Consider the following 26617-nt stretch of genomic DNA (forward strand, 5'->3'; position numbering starts at 1 on the left):
CCCCAGAAACCCCTCACATCACCTACACCAGTAGACCATCAGTCACCTGACACTAGACATAATACAAATGTACAGTGCATCTGGAAATTATTCACAGCGCTTCACTTTTTCCACATTACTTTTTATCTTACAGACTTATTCCAAAATGGATTTCATTCATTATTTCCCTTAAAAGGCTACAAACAATATTCCATTATGACAACGTAAAAGAAGTTTGTTTGAAATCTTTGCAAATTTATTAAAAATATAAAAACAAAAACAAAATAAATCACTTGTACATACTTATAAAATTAATTAATTGAATCCATTTTGGAATGAGGCGGTGACAGTGCTGTAGTTAAGACAAGCATAAAGTAGTATTTATTTATTTATTTATTTATTTATTTATTTATTTATTTATTTATTTATTTATTTATTTTATTTTATTTTATTTTATTTTATTTTTTTCTCACTCCGAGAGAACACACACAGTTCTTTGGCCACAATACACTTTGTCCACTAGAGGGCGACTGATTAACATCCTTTTATTCCTTTAGGTTAAATTTGCGTTAAAAACCGTTTACCTGCTTATTAATTATTACATTAAATAGAAAAAACAATTTCCCATTCCATTATTAAACAATTTTGAGATTGATTTAGTAATTTTGAGATTGCGTTAGTTTAGTTTATTTAATTAAACACAAAGCGGGGGTATGCTGTTATCTGAAAGGTCGGGTGACAAATGTAAAGTGATTTTTGCAAAAAACAGCCTGTAAATAGTTCGTGAGAAGCCGCTATGTTCGGAGTAACATTTCAAAAGAGAGTTTGTACCAGTAAATTATGTAAAAATGTCTGAAAAACTATTTTATTATTGTATTATTCATTTAAAGTAGCAAATAAAACATTTATGACAAGTAGTTCACAATTTTGTTGAGTGTACAGTACAGTACATGTACATTATTATTAATTTTTTTCAATTTAATAGTAGTAATATAGTAATTATTAAATTGAAGGGACTGACGTAATAGGTCGGTTTATGTTTTGTGGTTGGTTTAACTTTTGATCAGCAGGTAATGAGTTCAAATACCGGCACCATCATGTGGTTACTGCTGAACCCTTGAGCAAGGCTCTTAACCCTGTTGTATTAATGCAATAATTTTAATTGCAAACAAATTTTTAAAAATTGTACAATTCTAAAAAAAAAAAAAAAAAAGAGGTCTGCCAAATGTCATGAATGTAAATATACAAATTAACACGTAACGGTTTTGAGAGACAAAAAACCTTTTCAGCCAATTGAAATTAAGAATTTTAATGATAGAAAGTGCGTCACTGTTCTTGTGACAATTGACAATTGTTACGTATAACAGGCGGTGGGCGGAGCTACACGGCTGCAGGTCTCAGGGAATTTTCAGGCTCCTGTCCCTTTAAGAAGTTCTCAATGTGCTTTAGTAGGATCACTGCATGGGTAAGGGCAGGTTCTTCTTCTCCTCTCTCGCTTTCTCTGTAGGAACCCACCTGCTCTCTCTGCGATTTATATAACCTACTCTCATTACACATTTCTTTTTTTAAGGATAAACCGGATATTTGGACAGGACGTCACGGTAAGAAATATCGATCTGGGAGACTGAAAGTGTCGCTGCTGCTCAGTGTTGAAGGCTGAACTGCTTTTCTGCGGGATTGATGTGATTTCGTTTGACTGTCTATATGTTAAAGTACAAAGATATAAGCGTGGAAATGACATTATATACAATGACAACAGTATAGCAGCATTACTTAGTGTGTCATCTGTGTTCAATTAGGAGTGTAAAAAAAAGGTGGAATAACTGAATAGTCCAGGTTTTTTTTGTGGATTGCCAGATTGGGGTATTTCAAACATTTTCCTTGATATCAATTATACAAACATAATTTGTGTACAATAAATAAATCCGTCCAAGAGAATTATGAAATTTTTTTAAGAAGGGTTGAGCGTTTATACAAGGGTTTAGATCATGATTAAACGTCGTTTTAATCAGCTTAATCTGGCAACCCAAGCCCAAATTGTATATACTGCAGTGATTCAGGCACATGTTTATTCTCTTATTCTGTCCTCTTTATTTCTTCTGCATCCTGCAGGTCATGCATGACCATAAAGTCTAATTCACCCTAAATATATTGAAGATCAGACGTTCCAGGACGAAGGAGGAGTTTTCCGTGTTATTTGGCTTGTCAGGTTTCCCACTCCTTGGAATTTATCTTCAAACCATGGGTGTAATTTTAGATCTACTGCATTTATGTAGGCATCATTAGATACTGTTTCACTTTCCCTTGAGAGCCATCCATCCATCCATCAAACGGAAAAAAGAAATATGGCAAAAAATGTGAGCGAAGTCCCGAGGGAGGATTTGAGCAAAATCTCAGACGAGGAACTCCTCAGACTCAGCAAAGATGAGCTGGTTCGAAAGCTCCGCAGGGTCGACAGCGAAAGGATCAGCCTAATGGTGGAGCACGGGAACATGATGCGAGACGTGAACCGGAGACTCCAGGTTCACCTGCACGAGATCCGCAATTTGAAAGAAGTCAACCAGAAGCTGCAGGATGACAACCAGGAGCTCAGGGAGCTGTGCTGCTTTCTGGATGATGACCGGCAAAAGGGCAAAAAGCTGTCGCGTGAGTGGCAGCGCTTCGGCAGGTACACGGCCGGCGTGGTCTGGAAGGAGGTCGGATTCTATCAGCAGAAACTGAAGGAGCTGGAGGTGAACCAGGAGACCATCATGCGAGAGAATGTGGAGTTAAAGGAGATACTCATCATGCTAGAGGAGGAGAGGAACGGCGCCGGGTCGAGAAGCTCTATAGACAGCCAGTCCAGCTTGACCAACCTGAACGGGGGTACAAATAACGTAAGGGATGTGGGGGACGGAAGCAGTACGTCTAGTACGGGAAGCGCTGGAAGCCCGGACCACCATCATGGTCACGGTCACAAACCTGTTGAGGGCAAAATAACGGCTATTAGAAGGTCTATGGACGATCTGTCAACTAACCACCTCCATCGGAGCATCCCGAATGGACTGAACGGTAAGTAAAGCGTAAAACACTTTCCACTTTTGCTACCAACCTATTCACCATTTTCTTTCCACTCCAGTCACGTGGTCTGATGTTTTTTCAGTTCCCACACACAAGTTGAGATGTTTGATGAGAGGAAAGCCACTTCTGCACATCCTGTCATGTACAGTACAACTCCTCATTTAAAGTCATTAGATAAAAGGAAAAAGCTTTGAAGGAACAGATTGGCGGGGCTTCGCGAGCGATCGCACATAGCTAGAACAGTTACAATGAAGTGTTATTTTATTTGTGTTAATATCTACTACAAAGAAAATGCTGGACATGCCACGCCTATTGGGGACAACAGTAACACCCCCACGTGTCAAAAAACAAGCACCACGAGCGCATTCTGGCGTGAACATAGAGCGACCTACGTTCTAGCTAACCTATCAATTATTATTGGTTAACTGTATATTTCGAAGTTTTTATTAGCAAGGGTTAAAACTTTCAGTTGTAGGCAAATTTCAGCAAATTCAAAAATAAAATATTGAAATAAAAACAAATTATCACATTAAAAAGTCTGCAATTTGAAGTTACAATTTTTTTAAACAGTGAACTGAACCATTGTGATGTATTGAGGCGTGTCCTCAAATTTCATGTCCCCTTAATACATGTGTGTGTTTGTATATAAAAAACGATTTCAAACCCAGATTCTCTTCAGCCTGTAAAGGAACTTTGTTAAGTGGATGATACGGGATGCCTTCACTGATCTCCCGGGAGTAACCCTGGAGACGGCGTACGGACCTTGGCTCGGGCTTTACCCTGTGCACAAGGCTTTGTTTGCACATGGCCGTGCGAGACGGCGCTCTCTCTCTCTCTCTCTCTCTCTCTCTCTCTCTCTCTCTCTCTCTCTCTCTCTCTCTCTCTCTCTCGCAGCAGCCTGGCTGTACAGATGGCACAGCACTAATTAGCATGGCCTGTAAAATCGGGTCTAATGAGGATTTAATGCTCTCTGTGGTTGTGTACTGTGCTGTAAATTCACTCAGCGGACACCTCGCTGGAGCTTTAGCTCTCTCACAGCCTGCAAGGGTTCAGCGTTAATGTGTGCACAGAAACAGGTCTTTACACTGGAATAACTAATGTAAATAATAATGTATTTTTTCCCCATCATGTATACATAACAGAATTTCATAGTGCTTTCTTTGCATATCTCAGCTTGTTAGAGGTCAGAGTGGCATGTCAGCCGTGATACACACCTGTGGATCAGAGAGGGTTAAGGGCCCTAGTCAAGGGCCCAAAAGTCAATTTTGCAGATGCTGGGGCTTGAACATCTGACCTTCTAACCCATGAGCCTTATTCATCGTTTAAGTACCCTGTCAACACGTGGCATATTAAAAAGTTCCAATAATACAGATCAGTCGTTCAGCTGCCGTAGATGCACACCAAAGCGTCGTCCTCTTAGAATAGAACTTAATGGCGTGAACGTAGGATGTGCGTTTTTTCCCTGACATTTGTTGTGTAAATGCATTAGTGAACAACTTATGAGGAAATCCGTTCACTCAAGACTTCAGCCAAGGAGCTGTCTAGCCATTTTTTCCTCATTGCTAGAGAGAACGATCTATTAGCATATTTGTGAATATTCATAGAGCATTTTTATGGTGTTTTTTTTTTGTGTTTGTGTGTGGGTGTGCTTTTAAAATTTAACATTGTTAAAAGTTGTTTGTGTAGGGATTGTATAATCGCTTGTGTGTGAACTCTGGTATGGTCAGGTTACGTAACCCCCTTCTGATGCACCGCGTTGAACATTTTCTGGTCATCGCCAAACCGGACTTTGCGTAAAAGAGAGTCGGGGTTTGTGGAACTGCCTTGTATTTTCTATTTATTAAGAGTTTGTTGCTTTCAACCTTCAGTGCTTTTCCTGTAAATTCCACTTGTGATATGGTGTCTATAGTAACAGGAAGGTTACCAAGGCAGACTGCTGTAGGGATAAACCTCTTCAGGATGTGCTGTTGCAGGAAAATAATTAACTTCTGAGGGGATAACAGCGCTCCTCCGACTCTTCTGTTCCTTAGTTATCGCTCATACTCTTTTTTTTTTTTTTTTTTTTTTTTAAGAGTTAATGTTACATAACAGGATTTTACACACACACACACACACACACACACACACACGTGCGCACATACTCGAGCCTGTCTATTCAAACGGAAATGCCGGTGAGATTACAAAGTCTGAAGGTGTGGTTATGTTGAAGTCGAGTACATGATGGCAGCTCAAGTTGTCTCTGAACATTCAATAGAGGAAATATGAGCAACATAATATTTAGATTTTTTTGTTTCTTCATTCATTTATTTGGTGGTATTGATTCTTTTTTTTTTTTTTGCATGATATAGACAAAAGTTTGTGGACTCCTGACTGTAGGATTATGTACTTATTTTTGAACATCCCATTCCACATTTGCTGTTTATAATATCCTCCACTTTTCGAAGAAGATGTTGGACTAAGATTTGTGAAGATTTATTTAGCTACAAGGTTGTTAGTTAAGTCATGTAGGTGAGATGAGGCCTGGGGTGCAGTCAGCATTCACATTCATCCCAAAGGTGTTTAATAGGGTTATAGTAAGAAAAGAGTTTTGGTGGGAAAAGTGAGGTGTCCCGATATTTTTGTTTATGTAGTGTAGAACTGTGGGCACAAGATGGTAGTGGGCACAAACCCACCTTTATGGGTCTACCAAATTTGTGAGGTGTTTTTTATTCTCCTTATTCTTGCAGAAATATTCTATATTTGTCATGTTGTAAGGAGATGATCTGTGCATAGCCTTCTTCAAATAATTCTGCAGATTTTTCGATAGATTTTTGTACTTTGGGTTCAAGCTTCGTGTCATCATGTCATGATGAAAGGTGAAATCTTCTGAGACTGGCAGGTTTTTACCGTATTTCTTGACTAGAGCACTATTCTCGGCTGAAGAGAAGCAGCCTCATACCATGATGCTACCCCCACCATGCTTCACCAAGTTCTTAGCTTTTTTCCCCTCATCACTGGAGAACATCCTGTTAGACTTTTAAAATGCCAAATGCAGCTTTGCATAAAAGAGTTAGGGTTTGTGGATCTGCTTGTATTTTCTTTTTATTATGCAAAAGCATGCTGTTTGTATCATGATGTCGCCGCTACCACCACCACCACGTTTCACCAAGTTATTTGGTCGATAATCTGTCTTTTTTTGCTTTCTTGCTGGTAACTCAAGATTAAGATCAGAAGGTTGTGAGATCAAATCCCAGCATCGACCAAACTACCATTAGTGGACATTTGAGCAAGGACTTTAACCCTTAATCACTTGGATGTATCAATGGTAATTGTAAGTCTTGGAAATGCTGTAGATGTAAGATTTGGTTGAATTGAGGCGTGCTTGTTATAGAGCTGCTTCCGCGGAAAATGAATTATTCAACACCGCATACTTCTGAGGAGCGACCTGCAGGTGAAACTCACTCGACAGGTCACGAACAAAGAAATGTCAGTTTCAGGCAAAGACCTAAATATAACACACAACAGCTCGTGCTGCTATTTACAATGAACGCGCATCACAAAAAAAGCCTTCATGTGGTTTTCCGCACTGGAGTTTCGTTATAAAAATATATAAAACGCTTGCGGTTTGTCCTCCATCGAAACAATGTTTGCACTATTAAAAGATGTTTAGAATTCTTGCTCCGGTTACGTCGCTGCCTTATCTTCCCAGTACCTGTAATGCCGTTTTCTGTTTTTACCATGCCAGCAGCTTTCAAATAATAATAATGCCACCCACTAAAGTCAACAAGCTTCCTGTCGGGCGGAGCATGGCGCTCCTACAGAGCTTTCTCCCCGGGCTGAGGAGGAATGAAGAGAAACGCACCAGACAATGCTGACGTTTCCTTTGCCGTTTCGCAATATGTGCACACAATGAGAGGATGAAATTCAGAACGAACTGTTACTCTGACACTGGAGACTAAGATATAACCAAATATGTGTGCCCTCAAAAATTGCAACGGTAATTATATTAAAAATATATATATATATATTTTATATTGACACCTACAGTATGTCATATTATTCAACCTGAACCTTTTGATGTTTTAAAGTGTTTATAATGATAAAGGAATTGCACCTTTGCACCCCAATGAGGTCTTTTTATATTATTCCAGTGGTTTATTACAGCATTTTTTTTATGATGCCTTAATATTTGTTATCAGTTCTTTTGAGATATAAAACTGTGACTCAGACGCCCCCCCCCAGACATTCTATGGATTGGAGGTGGTGCTTGGGTTCACGCTGGGGTTACACCGTCACGTTTCCCATGAGTCGAGTGAAAAGCCTTTTTACGTTGTTCTCTCACGACCATTCATCAGGTCTTTAAGTCGCGCGCTTTATTCCGATTTATGACCATGACACACGAATACGCTTTCAAGTTTTAAGGATGTCTATTGGGCCTCATCTGAAATGAGATCATTTAGACTTTGTGTGTGTGTGTGTGTGTGTGTGTGTAATAGACTATAATTAGAGCAATGAAATTTACTGGGTAAACGTCTCATCGCTCTCCATAACCTCCATCGTGATTTATCTTGTTTGTCTGGTAAATCCGTCACCCCTCAAAAGCGATAAAAGTAATTGAAATTGTACGCTTGGAAATTCTCTGGGTCGGATTAACTAGCGCCCGAGCGTTTAACTCTGCGTGTTGTTGCTTGTTTGGTCGTGTGTAGCTTTAAAGACGTAGCAAACGATGTTCGAATCGCATCAGGCAGCATGAAGATGAGAAGCAGGACAGATCCTCCATAAAGTCTCTTGAATCTGGAGTTAAACGAGGTTATTGCTTACTCCCTGGCACTGTGAATCGTCTCGAAAATAATAATAATCTGACAAAGGCGTGCACTCCCTCTCAGGTGGTCTTGCCAGAGCTGGTTTTAAATGGCCCTGTAATTGGGCCTTCATGCCTCAGGCTGTTACTAACCGCTCTCCTGAGACAACAAACCCAGAAACACTTATCGGAGCTCATGAATCTCTTGAGCGATGGACTTTACAGAATCTTACGTATACAAATTTCCATGCTTGCTATTCCGACGAGAAAATGACCTCCTCTTCGTATTGGCGCTTTTTTTTTATTAAGATGCAAATTTCCAACAAGGTGCTTCGCTTCAGCTTCTTTTCACCAGTGAAAAACAATCCCACGGTCCTCGTATTTGTCACCAGGATGCTCTTGGCCCACGTTGTTATTCTCTTGTGAGTTATTTGCGGCTCTGAGAGACTGAAAAGGGTCTCAGTGTGATAATACTCAACCTTGTTTAGATCTAGGGGTCTGGAGGCCTGGACAGGATCCATATCAGTAGCAGAAGATAGCTAGCTGTTGGAGGTTTTTTGCTTTAGATGAGGGATGGGTGATATGATACACTGTTATGTTATTGAGATAAACTGTGGCACGGTACGGATTTCTAAGAATTTTCGGTACTTGAGAATCAATGTCATAGATTGAGTTTAAAGCCATGATCAGAGAGGACAGACTTGGACTGGACATCTGCTAATGCTGAATGGACAAGCCTGGAGATTACTGGAGAGATTTTGCTGGTGTTGGTACTGCCAGCTAATAATTACAGGCTGACGTGCCATCGAGGCAGAATTACACATTTAAAACTCGCATGATCGCACGGGGTAGGAATTTGCAACTCGTGAAAACCTTGTGGAGGATTTAGTAGTCATGGAAAGGCAAGATCAAATACGTTTGATTCATGAGGTCTGATTAAAGCTGGTTGGAATTGTTAATAGTTCATCATTTAGATGCATCCGTGTACAAAATGGACTTGGTGTTGGAGCTCTAATAAATCTCCTGGATACACATTTGCACTTTTTGGCCGTATAGTACACACTTATAGATGGGAATTATTTACACACTCCAATGTGGCTCGGACGATGATGTGTTCCCTTAAGAGTGTGGTTCGGCCGATCATTTTTTTTTGTCATCGCCTCTAGCTCACAGATCTGGCTCTGAGATTGATGAAGTCGTAAATTCCTTTACTTTTTGTTCTGTTTTTGCTAAAACACCTGTCGCGCAGGTCGGAGACTGGTTACGCCTGTCTCAGATCAGATTTCATTTAGAACTAAATAAATACAAGTGCATAAAACTGATATGAGCACAGTTTTTTTTTCAATTTCTGTCCATAGCTAAAGAATATATACCCAGCTTAAATTAAGTACTGTCATATGATATCATCCTTCTCTCTCTCTCTCTCTCTCTCTCTCTCTCTCTCTCTCTCTGTCTCTCTCTGTCTCTCTCTCTCTCTCTCTCTCTGTCTCTCTCTGTCTCTCTCTCTCTCTGTCTCTCTGATCCATTTTCCCCATTCCCAAGTTTACAATGTGGGAAGTATAAGGTCCAGAGGAGGAAAGTGAGGTCAGAGCAAACCACTGAATTGAAGCATTATAGGCCATAAAGTGATTAAAAGAAGTGAATGGTAGCTTTTGAGCCATGATGAAGTCATATATGTGGTAGTTTCTTCAGCTGGGTGGTAAGATGGAAGGGTAGAAAGGCATGCGCAAGCATTTTAAGCATTCTTGTATGTTTGGGGGATTAGAGTGAGATTTGAGTTTTGTTCCTCATCATTAGCCTTTATTGAGGGCTGTGGCTTTTGGGTTTTGGGGTTCAATAAAGGGGTAGAATTGTGATCTTTGAGATTTCAGGGTATAATGAGGTAACTTTAAGCCCTGGTATAAGACAGAAGTATTAAAGTTGCGTTTAAGTTCTGGTCAAGAAGAAATGATATGGAGTCGATTTTAGAGGTGTGTAATGGGCTCGGGCAATAGATAGTGAGGTATGATGATGGTGGTAAAAAGTCAACGTTTTAAGTTGTAGGGTAAAACGTAAGGCACTGTATTGGTATATTTGGGTCTCTGGGCTAACATAAAGTAGCACAAGAAGATATCAGGCTTGGGTTGTAATGGATGTTTTTCTCTGGGGTACTAGAAACACAGGGTGTTAAAAGTGTTTTAGGTCTTTGGGTTAGATTGAATGGTAGGAGCGGGTACCATATGAACTCTGTGATAAGATGTAGTGATTAGAACAAAGACATGGACTCTCAGGCTCTGGGGTTAGATGAAAGAGCCTGACAGATCAAGACATGGACTAAGATGCAGGTGTTGAAATGGGCTAAGTATAGATCGAGGTCCCTTTGTATTCTGAGGTAAACTAAAAGGGTAGAAAGAGGTACGTTTTGGGGTTGTGAACTAAAATGGAAGGGTAGTAACATGTACCTTTTGGTATTCTGAGGTAAGATTTTTGTAGCAAGAGTTATTTTATTCTTTTTTTCGGGTTATACGAAAGGCTTGAAAGGTTTTGTGGGATAAGTCCTATCATTTGGTCTCTTGGTTAAATTGGTAGGTAGCAGATAAGAGGGTGGTGTGTTTTAAATCAAGACAAAGTACTGGTTTAACTGCCGAATCTCAGCAAGGTCAGCTTTCATCTACTTTTTCATCTTTATCGCATGTCTCCATAACCATGAGCTCAGCATAATACTTCAGGTCTACGTGTCCTTGAGGACTGTAGCGTATACATTTCCTTTTTCCCTATGATCAAATGATATTATCAGATCTATTTTGAAGTTCTCTAACAGGGTTTGTGGTTCATGTCCTTTAATTCGACCCGATCGAGCGAAAAGGATTGAGTAGAGGTTTCTGCTTTAGAAATTACTCTCCAAGCAGCTTTTACTTTTGGCTTGTCTTGCAGGATGGATTGTTTTGTCTTACATTGGATGGAATGCTGGAGGTCTGGATTGCCGTTCGTTTAGTTTTACCTTGGTAGAGATTTTTGTTTGTGTATTTCAAGATTGTCAAGTGGAGACACATTTGTATTTGCCCGACACAGAAAATCCACTAAAGCGAGCAGTTGGTTTGTCTTAGGCCTGTTGAGCTTTTGGTTTTAATCTGAAAATCCGTTAATCCATCACCCGCCTCTTTCTGGGTTTGTATGTATCTGTTTTTACGGCTTGCGCATGTCCAAGCTTGTGATTCAGTAATCGCTGACTGAGACATTGAGAAATTAATCAGGTTGTCATGACTCACCCCTTTTTACTTTTTTGTTATTGTCCCACTGACCCAAGCAATGACCTTTTAGACTGTTAAGATTTTGGTTCCGTTTTGGACATTGTGTAAAATAAAAGAAGACCACCTGTCAGTGGTATAGAAGGTATGTAGGTAGCTTCTTTGTTTTGGGGTTTAAGTAGAGGAACAATTTCAGACTGTTGTACAAGGTGGAGGAGTAAAAAGATGGTAGTGTTTCAGCATTGGGGTAAAATAAATGTGTAGAAAAGGGTAATATCCAGCATTGGGGGTAAAACTAGAGGAAAATTGTAAGAAGAATATGAGCAGTCAGATACTATAGAGAGCTGAATAAAAGTGACATGTTCTAGGGGAAAATAGAGGTATGTGAAGAAGTACTTTTTAGGCCTTGGGGTACAGTAGATGGGAAGAGATATCCTTTGGGCTGTAATGTAAATACTACTCGATAAAAGACTTGTTTTCATGCATATTAGAGACATTCAGCCAACCCTATTATGTCCAGTGCTGTGTAAATGAATTTTGCTCTAAAACACAAGAAGGCTCTAAAGACCTACACCCCCACCCTGGTGTACTCCATATTGATGGGAAATGGGGTTGTGTGTTGTCTTTGGGGGGGCTGAGAGTGGCTGAGTGCCTCTGGTTTAGACCGGGGCCATCTGTCCATCCGCATTGTTCAAAGCACAAAGGAGGAAAGGGTATTCAAGACCACCGCCGAGAATGGAGCCATAACGTCATCCCATTTAGACCCGAACCCATTCGACATTGGGCCTGTTTCTAAATCTTTTTTTTTCCTCCTCCCCTTTCTCTAACACCCTTTTTTTCCCCTCAATCATTTTATCTCTCCACCAATCATATAACTGCTTTTATTTTCAAAGTTGTTGATGTGTCAGAGTGCCGTTATCACAAACGATTTGGAAACTAGTGGGGGTTCTGTTTTCCGCCCAGCTGATAAGGATGTCTTGCAAAACCTTTTAGGCTCCTTTTTTCTTTTTTTTTTTTTTTTAATACTCTTTTTCCATTAGCCCCGCTCACATCCCTGCCAAGTCTCAGTGGGCTTTAGAGAGTGCTGCTCCAACATTCTGGGTGCTCGGTATTTCATTTTGCTTATTTGTAAAGCTGAGGTTTATCCCTGTGAGTTATATAACCACGCAGATTTCCTCCAGGCTTGCTCAGCTTTCTGTAACTGGATTATAAACAGTCTTCAGGCGGTTTGATGCTTGGCTGAGGTCTACTCTTGGGTGATGTTTGTATGAGGCCCGTGATAAAAAAGGCGCGTGAGGGAAAAATCGAACTTGATCATTTTGGTTTGATGTAAAATGCCAGGACAGGCTTTAATGAAACATTTTCCTCTCAGTGGACTAAGATCGTTTAGTATTAGACTTGTTCTTTTTTATTTCAGATCAGACAAAGTTCAGCAACCTTTTTTTTTTTTTTCTCTCTTTTACTCGGGGTAATTAGCTCCAGCAATCTTGAAAATATAATTTTAATTGCCAACGTAATCCAGCAACCTTGATATGGCACCTTTTTTTCTTTTTTTTTTTTTTTTAAAACGTTTCAGAGCTTTTTATGTGCATCTCTTTTTCATATAAACCAATCCTGGCTAATACCTCTGTATTTATTTGGGAAAGATGTTGAAAAATATATTTACGCTTGTTCTGATAGGTTATCATTTCCATAGTAACTCATATAATCGGTGAATGAGGCATCACATGACATTTTATGGAAGGAGTCTTCAGTCTTAGTGATTTTTGGAAACCAGAATTGAACCCTGAAAGCTTTTCCTTCGTAAACTAAAAAGTTTCCGAATTGCTTTCTACGATTTCTTAGTGATTTTTCGAGTAGCCAGTGAGGGGGAAAAACTGTTTACAGCTACTATAAATGTAGATATAAATGAATAAAATGTGCAATGTGCCATTTTAGACAATGCAATTGTTAGTTCAGACAAATCTCTCTGGTGTAAAAGTATTATTTTGAAAAAAGAATTCTGAGGTAGCAAGACTAGCTCCACTTTATCACACTGTTTCATTCCTTATTGAAGAAAGTATTTTGTGCATGGGAAGTTCTGCAGCAAAAATCATAATGTTAGCCTGGTTAGATCTGTATGATTAGCTACTTCAGGAAAAAACTTGGGAGTTTTATGTCCCAGGACTGACAGGTACGCTTTGTGCTGAGGCATTTCAGGAATTCGCTCAAACTGTAATTGGATGTCCATGTTATCTCCGCAGCCTTCGCTGAAAACCCGTTTTAACAGCCTCCTACTTTCCTGACTGAACTCTGTCCAAGATCTCTCCATAACCCACAGAGCGCACAGATGAAGGAGCGTAAAAAAGCTCTCGCGAGTCGTGTGTGTACTTGTACGACGCCGAGCTGCAGCGCTTTGTTGTGTCTTCATCTTTTCACAACCGTGGTGCACGGAAATATAATCAGTTACACAGCTGATTTAAAAAAAAAAATAAATAAAAAATAAAAAAACGAACAAAAAAACATCCAAAAACCCCCATCAAACCTGAGCCTGACAACGGAGATGTGCGTTCTGATCTGCTTAGCTCGATTGCTTGATAGTAAATGAGTGAGTAATGGAGCACTCAAATTACCAGTTTGCAGGGTGGGGACTTGTTTGTTGATCTTGTTAAAACAACTCTGTTTAGCCAGCAAAAAAATTTTCCTCCCTAATTCCTTTACACCAATGGGGCTGCATGATTCTTAGATTCTTGAGAAAATATGAATCCGGATCATTCTGGGTTTATACATTTACAGCATTTGGCAAATGCTCTTATCCACATTTATTTGATTTATACAATCGAGCAGTTGAGGGTTAAGAGCCTTGCTTAAGGACCCGGTGGTGTTTGAACTCATAACCTTCCAAAATCTTAACCACTCAGCAACCCCTTGTATTCCTTTTCCACCACCACTGTGTGGCAACAATTGCAAAAAATGGCAAATATATATATATTTTTTTTATTTCTTTTTTTTTTTTTATCCAATTATAAGTACAATAACCATTTAACACTTATTTTTTTTATTTATTATTTTTTTTATTTATTAATCTTTTTTTTTTTCTTCTTGATTTTATTGAAGCAAAAATCGGACCATCTAAATGTGAATGTAAATTATTATATTTTTTTTGCCCATATCAATGCATGTCATAACTTTAGAAACAAAAAGAGCGTTTTTGTTAGAACTGGCATCAAAATCAACACAACAAACTAAATTATTTTATTCGAAAAAAAAAAAATTACGTGAAATAACTTTTTTTTTTTTTTTTTTGCGTGATTTTAGTATTAAACCCAATAGATGATAATAATTAATGAGTTGTAAGTTGCAGGGGGCAAAGCATTAAAGCTACAGCGATTTGTTATTTGAATAAATGAGGACTAGAGCAAATGGTGCTCCGATCGGCCTAACACGACCCGAAATCCATGCTTCGTGCTTGTTCCGTGTGAAAGACCTGTTTCTCAAACGCGAGTCAACAGTGTGAGATTTCTGGGGTTTCTGCTGAATGTAAAGGAGCTGATTCAGAAATAAACAGGAGAATGAAAAGCGAAGGCAGAACACGACATACCGAGGTATTGATAAGATTATAACATTGATAAGAGGTATTGATAAAAGCGTATCCTAGCAACAAGCCCCAGTGTTTGACTAAAGGGTTTGTCTGAGAAGTCTACACTAGGAAGAAACTAGAAAGGAACCACTATGAAAGTCATATGGATCGCATTTTTATTTATTGATCCAAACGAAAGAGTTTAACATGAAAACAATCCGGTCACGTTCCTTCGCGTCTGAAGTGGTGCTACATCTGCGGACGATAACGCTGGCACCTCTCATTGTGCGAATAAAACACGCATGTGGACTACGACAAGAAAAATCAGTCTGGAATTAATACGTACTTTCATACACATTTACCTCGTGACTGCATATTTACCTTTCAGCAACGTCAATAGCTCAATGCCAAGTGTGTGTAGCTCTGCCCTTTTCCGCTACATATTACGCCGTAATCATGTCCAACATTTGCTCTGTTGCGTTAGAAGAGAAATAAGTAAATAATGTTTTGCCAGACACATGGCTCCGATTGGAAATGCTTCATGAAAACAACACAACTCTCCACATGCTGCTATTGAGCACGAGTTAGTTTTGGTCGCCTGCCCGTGTTGTGTGTTTTCTTCTTTTTTTTTTTTTTTTTCACAGCTGGAACAGGAAGTAGGTTTCCCAGACATAACTTTGCGTTTCGTTGTGGGAAGTTTTCAGGTGACCTGTTGAACGCAGCACAAAGCAATTGCTGCAATTTCAAATGCTGAATTCTTTCACCGGATTGGTCTGAAAAAAAAAAAAAAAAACAGTGACGCATTTTTAGTCATTGCCGCGACATTTCGAAGATCCGGAAAGTAAATAAATGGCAGGCGGAAATGACTCGGATTGGATCGTCTTTACAATTTACGCATGCACAGTACAGTTTTCATTGTGGATGAACAACTTCTGTGAAACGATTGAAAAAAAAAGTGTAGACGCGGAGAGTTTTCAGAAGAACGTGCCGTTTTTCTAATTTATCCTGATTAGTGTAGACGTGCCCCTACAGTTATCTCATTTATACAACAGAGCAGTTGTAGATTGCTTGGTGGCACTGGGATTTGAACTCGCAATCTTCCAATCAGAAGTTCAACATCTTAACCACTGAACTGCCACCTTCCCATTCAAAAGCATGTATTCATTTATACAGGTGAGATGTTTCAGGTGCTATTTATAATAGGAGTCTCCAGTGTCTTTGTGTTTTTAACAGGCAGTTAGAACTTATTCCAAAAATAGCTATTAGACATCTCAAGAACAGAGGAGTTTATGTTTATACATGATAAGCTGATGAGCTGCTTTGATCCATGGCTGTTCAGCAACATTAAATGTAACGGATAAAAAAGTAGAATGTTGAAATCTGTGACTGAGTTAATCGTTTCGTTTCGGCATTGTTTTAATACCAACTGACTTGTTGCACAAGCCGGGACAAACGAAAGTCCCATCTCTGAGTTCTCTGAACACTGGTCATAAGAGTCAAGTCAAGTCAAGTTTATTTCTATAGCGCTTTTCACAACAGACATTGTCTCAAAGCAGCTTTACAGAAATCAACAGTCAAGGTGAATGGTGTGCAATTATCCCTGATGAGCAGCCGTGGCGACTGAGGCAAGGAAATACTCCATCCTTCCTTTCCTGTAGTCCGCTAAAGTCACGTGTTTTTTCTCCTCACATGTTTAGGTAGCAGAGCTGATAAGCGTATCGGGTTTGTAAGCTTTCTTCTTTCTTTCTGCTGTAATTGGGCAAACGGGAGGTGTGTCGGTTCTAATCTTTTATAGGTCATATAACATCAGAAAAGGCTACATGGTTCAGATTATACTTTTTAGGTATCGCATACACATTTTAAAGCTGCGGCTTGTAAGTTTTACGTGCTATGTTTTCATGCTTATGCAAATTAGATTGGAAACATTTGTGAAATTTAGATTTAGTTTCATTGTAGGGAAAGAGCCAGGATGGAGCAAATGTCCAGGCCAGCAAAATGCAAAACCTGAAATATTAATCTAAAGCTACTGTTATCTATTAAATCGAGTCGAAACAATTTCAGCTCTCTCCGAAATCTTTGAAATAATTGTTTAGAAATACCCATCAAAAAATGACAAATTGCAGCTTTACCATCGTCACAAGTACCCGTGCTAATTTTTCCGTCATACATTTTGGGTGTTAAATACACAAAACTGTACACATTTCTATTAAGTACATCTTATAATCCACCTCTCCCTCCATGAGGGATGATTACAGGTTTACAGAGGATTAAAACATGGCGTCTGTGTTTAACCTGACCTCAGGACCCCACGACACGGAGAGGCTCATTAGCCCAGACGTCGCATCTCCGAGCATTGTGTTACAGTCTAGTAGAAAGGACGCTTCTGTTGAGTGTGCGTATCGACTTACATGCTGATTGTGTTGCCTTCTGTTCTCCACTGAGTCTCTCAGTATGAATGTAGCACTCAAAGTTGTGGAGTTATGTGGTGTTTTACTCGAGCAGTCTGTGAGCCTGTTGGATCGATATCGTATATAACTCTAATCTGATTGATTAGAAAGTGTCGATTAATAGTTATATAACAGGAGTGGTGCAGATGTAATTGTTTCTATAGTAACGGCTCATTCACATCAAAGAGTCTTCACTGATAAGGTCAATTTTTTTGTTTGGAGACATTTATGAAAGGAGCCTCGAGTGTCAGTGTTTTAGTTTCTTTTATATATAATTAACTTTGCAAAATAGATCATGAGGTTAAGATTCCAAATTGTTCTGATGTAAGCGATGACTTGGTACATGGATCCATGACACTGGACATAATTAGAAACGGACAGAAACTAAAAAATTTTTTTTTTTTTTTTTTTAAACAATATATTGTAATGCCTGGCAAATTGCTGTCAATATATGAACAATTAAACACTTCACGGTATACCAGGGTTAAAATATTTCGACTTTATTTTTGAATCGTATGTTTTTTTTCTCAAAATATTGCGATTTATTCTCTTTATTTTCCTACTTTAATCTCGTAATCGTAGGTTATTATGAGGCCTTTTAGTGCTATGTCGGAAAAAAAAAAAATCTCACACTACATCAGTGAAAAAGAATTTATAATATTGTTGCAAATAATCATTATTATATAATAATACATAATAATGAACATTGAATTGTATTATAAATTGTAATTGTAAAGGTATGATTCTTAGAAGATTCTGCCTTCGTATTCACATTTTTACGCCGTATTATTTCCCACAGTCACCGCACGGCACTGCCCAGTAATAAAGTAAGATCTAGTGCAGCCCCAACAGAACGAATCAATTCACCTCATTATTACCAAACTCGCTCTGCTTCCAGTTAACCAGATTAAATCAGAGCGAACGGAAGAACGATGGCGAACCGAGGAGATTCATCTCGCCGAGCGCCGCTCAATGTTTAATCTCTTTGTTGTGCGTTTATGAGGTCAGTGGAAACGAAGGCTTGCTCATTTCAACAACAGGAAGTTTGCAGCTGATGCTTTTATTTGGGGGGTGCTGGAGGGTCGATTGGGGAGTTTCTGGCTGCTGTTTTTACAGAACAGGTCTGTGTGTGCGTATGTCATTAAAAAGTCGAAGATCACAAACTCCAATTTTTATATAATTAAAATGCTTGCTGTTAATGTTCGAGTCATGCATAGCTTTCTCTCTCTCTCTCTCTCTCTCTCTCTCTCTCTCTTTCCTTATAGTGCTAAAGGATGACTAGTGACAGTAGCTTGCACAAGGACACTGCACACACCCCTGTCAGTCCCCCCCGCCACCACCACCTTCCCCCCCCCCCCGCCCCCTGCTGCTGCTGTTTTATTTGCGAATGCAGGAAAAAAGATTTGTTGACATTCGGATGCTCCCACAGGCTGTGTAACATGAGCAGACGCTCCATTCCCGTCTCACGTGCATTTCTCGGCATTCCCCCCCCCCCCTCCTGCCACGTCTGCCTGACATGCCACAATGTGTCCGGTGCGAATTTCGAAATGCCACAGCGTGAGATAGCGAGCGAGAGTGACAAGATGCGATAGCTATGAGCGTTATCGCTCCGTCGCATTCTTTGTCGATGTTGATAAGCGCGAATGGTCGAGGCTTTAATTTATTCGATGAGATAAATGGAATAAAGCTGTCAGGAGGCAGAAGTAGAAGGAGAGAATTGTAGCAATGTGTAATCATAATTCAGGTAGATAAGGTGTGGGATTTTATACTAATACACCAGTACATGATGAATTGTGGGATTTTTTTTTACTAATACACCAGTACATGATGAATTGAGGAAATTAAACCGCTTCTGCTTTAGCAGTAAGTACACCTGAATGATCAAGAATGTCAAGCAAAGCAGAATACACACACACACACACACACACACACACACACGTACGTATAACAGAAAGTACCACAAATCTGTGAACACATGGGAACTCGCATCTTTCAACAACACGTTAAAGCCTGATCAGGTGATCAGGTGAAGCCTGATATGCTTGACCTGGCCAACACTTTTTTTATGTTTAAAATCGTAGTAACTGAAATATTTACACATGTATTGTATGTACCCTAAATGGACAAAAGTATTGATGCACCTGACTTTCCCGGTATTTACTGGCACTCAGAGACCCAAACCTTTTCCAGCATCAACAATGCCCTTGTGCACAAAGCCGGCTTAAAGAAGATCTCCTGCTATAGATCTCTGACCTCAACCCTATTAAATGATAAATGTGAAGGCCGACTGCACCCCAGGCCTCCTCACCTCACCTCACCTCAATCAGTACTCGACTTTACTAACACCCTTGTAGCACAAATCTCCACAAAATCTAGAGGATTCCCAGCGTTCCTGCTCCGTCTGGAATGTGTCCTGGAAGTCTTCTTTTCGAAGGTGGTGTTCTCCTGATCTTTCGCTTTCCTCTCGTGATGCAATTCCACTAAAACACCTCAAACTACTTATTGCAGCCTCGCCGGAAACTTGCCGAATCATGTCAAACATCGGTGTGGCAGATTTGCCCAGATTCATGCAGAATTTGTTCTAACTTGCTGTCCATGATGAAACTGCAGACGCGGTAACGCCCGTGGTCACAGCCACCAATGTACACAGGACGATGTCTTTTGGCATACTGACTTATGAAGGTTGGTGCTTCCTGTGACTGTGGGTGCAGCCTTGTGCTGCCATCTGTTGGCATGTTACAAAACTAGTATTTAAACCTTGTGTGTGTAAAATCAGGGTCTAAATTCTGGATTTTGATTTGTCAGGATAAGGGAATTATTGAAATGGTTAGCATTTTTGGGAGCAGTTTCCAGTGTCAACATGGTTGGTGACTGTTTATAGCTGTTATAACAAAAGTGCTAACAGGAACTAACTTTACATTTACAGTTCATTCATTATAAACAGAAAAATATGATGTGAATTAAACACTTTATGGAACTACCATTCTTTGGCGTCATTTCACCACCTTTAAAGGCTGATTATTTTCCTAGAACGACACACACACAAGTTTGCTACTCAAGTTATTACTTGAATAAGATACAGGATTGGTTTAAATTACCTGCCAGAGTTTTCGTATTGAGGACTTTCTTAGATAAGAAATGGTTTTTGTTGCTCTTCTCTGGAGGATTTTTTTCTTTGTAGCCCCATTAAATTGAAGGACTTTTCCAGGGAGAGTGTTTCAGCGCTGTCTGTGCAGAGAGAGGGAGGGAGGTGGATATCTCGTAACGTAGTTAATGATTGAAATTAGCTCGAGCTGATCTTTCTCCCGCTGAGCTTGTGCAATATGAACTCCCGCAGCTCTCCCAGGCCTTTCAGAGGAAGTAGACGGAACGAGACCTCCGAGTGTCATTGGAAGAAGGCTGATGAGGGAGCTGGCACTTAAAAACTCCAGGCGTGTACAGGAGACGGTTCTCGGTTTAACTAGCGGATTTAACTTTGCCAGCTCCTGGAGTTTTTTGGAGACAGACTTAAGTGACTTTAATAGTACAAAGTACCATTTCTGTTACGTTTTTCCAAACACATAGGGTTCAAGGCCAACCAGGATCGAGCAAATCTTATCACATCATAAAAATAGTTTGTATTTCGAAAAAAATACCTGTGAACGGTGCGGGTGCTCTGCTCTGCTGACAGATTCAGATCTTAACAGAACTAAAGAATGTGAGTCCGAGTGTATCTGGCGTCAGATCACATCTCATGGCATCGGCTAGGTGTAGAATGTCCACCAATCGCAATCACACCGGCTTGGATTTTACCTAAACAGCTCGGATCGGATGCTAGGGGCTAAAATGAAATGACTCTTTCTTTGATCTATTATCTCATGTTTAGAGGTCATATGTAAATTATTGTGAGAACATAGATTTGTTTCAACAGATTTGTTTCAACAGTGCCCACGAATTCTTGATTCTTATTGGATTTATTTTCACCAGCATAAACCCTGATGTCTCCAGTTTTGGCATTTTATAACACTCTGAGTTACTTTTTCCCACACGAAGTGAAATTTCTTTTGGCTTCATTGAAAGAAACTAAGAGCAAAGATGATGATTAGACACAAACCTTTTTTTACTGTTAACAATAAACATAACAGGTAGCTAAATGGGTTACAGAAATATAGCTGCAAGCAGCAATACAAAGGGGCAGTTGCCAAGCAGTTGATTTTTGGTAGCTTTACCAAACTATAAACATACAAAACGTACAAGGTGTTAAAACAGACCCGTAATCTCTGAAGGAATTTTTGTTTGGACAACATTTCTAAAAGGAGTCTCCAATGTTGCAATTTTATATACTCAGTGGTTACGTTTTCCCCCGATCCCAAGTTTTCTTGCCCTTGTTAATAGAAGTTGAGTGGAAAGATGACGATAGAAAATGTTTTTTTAATAGACAGCAATGAACACGTAGCTACATTACTGTACATTTGGTGCATCATCGTAGATTTAATTATGGACCTCCAATGAAACGACACTCGCTCTTACAGAAATGTAGCTGCAACAATCCAAAGCGGGCCAAGCTCTCATTTTTGGTGACTTGCATGTACTCGTGATACGTACGAGGTGTCATGCTTAAAGAAAATTTTTATGTTTTATTTTTTTAATCAGGCCACATCACACCATTTGGTTGTTGTATGAGGTGGTATCAAAACCACGTGCGTTACCGCGGCTGCGATTTTATCACAGCAAATTAGGACAAAGAGCAAATGTGAAACTGGGCAAATCTGCCACAGAGACGTTTGACATGACATTCGTTTGACATATGGCGACACTCCGTTGTTCGAGGTGTTTTGGGCGGCACGCGTGCTTCAAGAGTGGAAGCGAAATAAATCTTTGGCAGATGTTTGATGCGTCACGTGACATAATGTAAATATTGATTTTACATGTTTAATTGGATGGTGAGTAGATTTGAAGTCGCCGTACGATTTTACACGCTGCTTTTAGCAAAAGAAAAATCCTTTTAATGGACATTAAACTCGCCCCTTTTGTTCTCCACTGAGGCCCAGGGATCAGTCTCCTCCATTCCTTCTCTTCACATCTGATGGATTCAGTATATACTGCAATCAGTGAGCTGCAGGAGAACTCCGGTCGGTTGTGTGTGCTGTTGACTGAATCCAGGCCAAGTGAAAGTCGCACAGCTTCAGGTTTCATGAGGAAATACTTAACACCAGAGAGAGAGAGAGAGAGAGAGAGAGAGAGAGGGAGAGAGGGAGAGAGGGAGAGAGGGAGAGGACAACAGCATGGCCGAGCAACAATACACCACTGTTTGTTCAGCCCCGCTTCAACATCTTGGATTCATTTACATCATTCCAATGGCCGGGACATGCACATTTGTTTTTATAGTATATACCTTCACGTATGATCTCAGCAGCAGGTCGGATAGCGGAGCTAACGAGAGTTTTATTGAATCCAGGACTTTCAATGGAAAGGCTTTTTCATTCTGGGTCCCTCTAAATTCTGAATCTGCTTCATTGCCCGTCAGTGCAATCACACGATTCCTTGAGACGTGACATACCACTGTTTATTTATATTATGCATTAATTCTTAAATAATCCACAAAAATCCATTTTTTATTATATTATTTGGAGGTAATGCACCTTTTTCGAACTTCATTGAAAGAGCGGATCATGTAGTCGGTTTTAGGCTCCAGTGCACCGAGTATGACGCTTGTTCATGTCGAGCAGGAGGAACAAAAGCGCTATGCTGTAAGTAGGTCACGGCTCCGGTACGAGACGTGATGGAGAGAGACGTTGTCTGAGGCTGTCCCACACCCCGCTGTCTCTCTAATTACGCCTCTCTGTGACGAGAGCAGCAACAATTCAAGCCAAGTCATTTTTATTTGTATAACGCTTTTAACAATGCACACTGTCTCAAAACAGCTTTACACAGATAATGTGGTAAGGAAGAATAAATAAGATTGTTCTTTTGTAAGTGTAAAGTTGTTCCTAATGAGCGAACCGGTGGCTACTGTGGTGAAGAAAAAACTCCCTGAGATAGCATAAGGAAGAAACCTTGAGAGAAACCAGACCTAAAAGGGAACCTCATTGTCATCTGGATGGCACCGAATGTCCATTTATTACAGCTAAACGATGTTGAGGTGTGCAATGATTGTAATCAAATGCAATCTGTAATCCTGAGTCAGTGAAGCAGACTGTTTACATTAACTACAGTCCTAATCCATCTTCAAGCCGCTGAGGTGAAACCATCCCCAGCTGCACAGAGTTGCCTCCAAACTAGGAGAACACCATCCAGAGGCAGGCCGGGACGAAGCAAGCAGATCTGAGGAGAGGGACAGAAACACTAGTCACTGGTACATCAGAAGCATGTTTAACTTGACTGAGAGAGAGGGATGGAGAGAGAAAAAAGAAGGATCAAAGGGTCAAAGAAGGATGACGAGAAGCCATTAGGTCTCATTTGGTCTCAAGGAGATTATACAATTTAGGACTGTTGCTGATCACCTCACTTCCTGTTATCAGACAGTTATGACTCCTGCATCATATAATTACTCAATCAGATAATTCTACTGGTGTTTTTGTACACCGATCAGGCATTTATGATATTATAAAATTATGAGGGGTGAGGTGAATCACACTGAAGGCCGGCCCGTGTGGTCCAATCCAACAGACGAGCAGCTGTAGCTCAAATTGCTGAAGAAGTTAATGCTGTTGATGCTTGAAGGACAGGACTGTTTTGGCAGCAAAAGTGGGACCAACACAATTTTAGGCAGGTGGTTATGACTACGCCTGATCGGTATATCACATCATACCTTCTCGTCTGTACAGTTTGCTCAAGCCGAGCGACTATTGAAACTTTCATGCCGATACTGCGGTCTTGTTGCCTGCTAACCTGAGAATTTTTGTTCTTTACTAATTGCAAACCACCATTAAACACAAAATATCCCCAAATGACAGGCATCCATGTGCAGCCTTGGGTCCGAATTACAGTAATTATTATTATTTCACTCTTTCCCTTCCGAAAAAAACTCGATTGTAATTTGGATTGGAGTCCAGTTTCAGTTCATGTCAACCGAGTCACTCCTGTTTTTCGGTGTTTTGTGTGTGTGTGTGTGTGTGTGTGAGTGTGTGTGTGTGTGAGTGTGTGAGTGTGTGTGCGTGTTACTCTGAGTTTAAGAGCCTAATCCTGCCTGTTTCCCATCGCCGACAATGGGAGCCGCCACACAATGCAGGCCATTGCTCCATTGTGATAACGAGCCTGTGGTCATCCGAGTCCCACAGAGTGTCGAAATTAAAGCAAAATAAAGATAAGCCTGCGTGATTCCGATTATATTTTTTCTTACTGCAGTTCAGCCCCACAGAGATGAAAGAGCACGGCGCTGATGAAGGAGAGGGGCGTTTCTCTCTGCATGCTCCCCAGTTCTGTTTCTCCTCAGGCCAGCAGCAGGAGGTTGAGACTCGCGGCTCGGGCTGCTCGGCCTATCAGGATGTCGTCTCTAATCCGTTCCGGGGTCAGCTGATCAGACGTACTCAAATTAGATTAGAGAGTAACGAGGAATTCAAAGAGAATCGCTCTAAATATTTCAGGGCAACAGGGGGATGGTGAAACGGTGCTAAGCCACGCCCCTTTTGTGTATGAATTGTGATTATATACTGTTTATCTTTCTTTTATGTAACAAAAGATAACGCTGCAAATCGGGGTGCACCTTTGAATACTTTATCGTTACCATAGTAACGGCTTGACCGTAGGGATGGGAATAGCTACGCAATTGAATGTATTATATAATATATAATGAATAATAAATGCAGAAAATGAATCTGTGGGATTTTTTTCTGTCTCATGGGTTTCTCAGTTTTTAGTTTCCCTAAATAAGAAAAAGGTAAAGGAATGACTCTTGATAGCTCCTATAATGAAACTTGCTTACGTTATAAAAGTAATTAGAAAAGGATAAAAAACATGAATTAAAGTTTCAACAATTGTTTTTAAAGCAGTCAAACAATTTCTCAAACTCATTCTTATACAGTTCTTCAGATTAGACTCTCGCCATCACCAAGAGAAGCTATTTAGCAGCTATTTGCTCACACACACACACACACACACACACACACACACACACACACACACACACACACACACACTCACTGCTCTCTCTGTTAGAGTGTTACGGTGTTAATGGCTCTTTTAAAACTGTCCCTCTGTGATTCTGCCGCTCACGCGGACACCACACACGTGAACGAGATGTTACTGACCCCTGCTGGTGGTTGAGCGGCGAGATAATCGATTACTACGGGACCGTGCAATTCCGGGGGCAGGGGACAAGAGAGAGAGAGGCGCCATCATGCATGTTTTATTGGTCATAAAAAGTAAAAGAGCAGAGTCCTGTTTGAAAGACTGAGGACGGTGGTGACCTTGATGGGTTTCAGAGAGCGAGAGTGCATACGGGGACAGGTGTGAGCCTGACAGATTTACAGCACAGAGAGAGAGAGAAAGAGAGAGGGTTCGATGAGACGACTCAAGGATCGAGCTAATGAGGCGTGGAGATGGATGGGAAGGGCGAAGGGGGGATACAAACTGTGTGTTTGTAAAAGAATGCAGCAGCAGCAGCAGGAGTTTGACCCTGAGAATGACTCATGCTGTCATTATGAGCTCCTCAATCCAACATACACTATTTAACACAAACCCAAAATGGGTTGGGGTTTTTTTGTGTGTGGCTTTAAAAAATCATATGAAAAAACAAAACAAACAAACAAAAAAATATATATTTAACTTTTTCAAATTTATTTGGCTATAAAGTAAAAAAAACAAACAAAAAAACAGTGAACCTATGAAGGGCACAAACTTTTGCATCAGACAAACAATTGTAAAAGAAAAAAGAAAAAAAAAACCCGAATAAAATGTGTGTTGAGTACAGTGTAGTAATTCCAGCTCTCTCCATGTCCTGCTCTTTAATTTAGACCTGACATGTTCCACCTGGTGCTGACTGAACACTCCAATCTTCCTTGAGGTCTTCCTCTTTGTAGATATAAAGGAATGTAGGAACGTTAGCGTGTATGAAACAGGGTGCGTGTGATGTCTGTCACTCTCCTCCAGCCTGTGCATACTTCATCACGCTCGGATAGCGAGGTCAGGACACGCATGCGGAGAATGCGAAGCAGAACACACGGCTCGACGGAGCCACAGCCTTTTTTTTCTCCTCCTGATTCTCCTGAAGCTTTAAACAGCAGTTCGGTCAAAAATTTAAACAGATTATAATGTCTAGATTAAAAAATTTATATAGTATTATTTAACTACTACTACTACTAATAATGCAAAAAAATGATTATATAATTATAAAGATTTTAATGTTTAGTGTTTTGCTCTTGCTGGGTTTGTCCCCAATTTCACTTCATTGCAGTTCTTTCTCTATTATTTTGTTTATCGTTTCTCTGGGAATTGTGGGATGCTGGGTGTTCAGGTTAGTTGTGCTCTTGGGATTATGGCACCACCCAGACCACCAAAAAACTCTGGGAGTATATGTGTACAATAATCCAGTTTCTTTTAACTGCAGTGATTCTGTTGGGATGATTGTAATGGTGTAAATCATTGT

General features: G+C 40.1%; 1 protein-coding gene across 3 annotated transcripts in view; it reads left to right on the forward strand.

Moving 5' to 3' along the window:
- Window positions 1-1333: 1333 nt before the first annotated feature.
- ccdc85ca (coiled-coil domain containing 85C, a) overlaps window positions 1334-26617 on the forward strand; it is a 39310-nt gene continuing 14026 nt past the window's right edge. The window contains exons 1-2 of one of the 3 annotated variants that reach the window (XM_083551114.1): window positions 1334-1444; window positions 2092-3030. In XM_083551114.1, coding sequence (XP_083407240.1) covers window positions 2325-3030 — 706 coding nt within the window. In that variant the 5' untranslated portion in view covers window positions 1334-1444; window positions 2092-2324. Of the gene's footprint in view, window positions 1581-2091; window positions 3031-26617 lie in introns of all 3 variants that reach the window. The other 2 variants (XM_083551113.1, XM_083551115.1) reach the window with 2 other exon arrangements.

Source organism: Silurus aristotelis (assembly GCF_946808225.1).
Source record: "Silurus aristotelis genome assembly, chromosome: 9".
Classification (NCBI taxonomy): Eukaryota; Metazoa; Chordata; class Actinopteri; order Siluriformes; family Siluridae; genus Silurus; species Silurus aristotelis.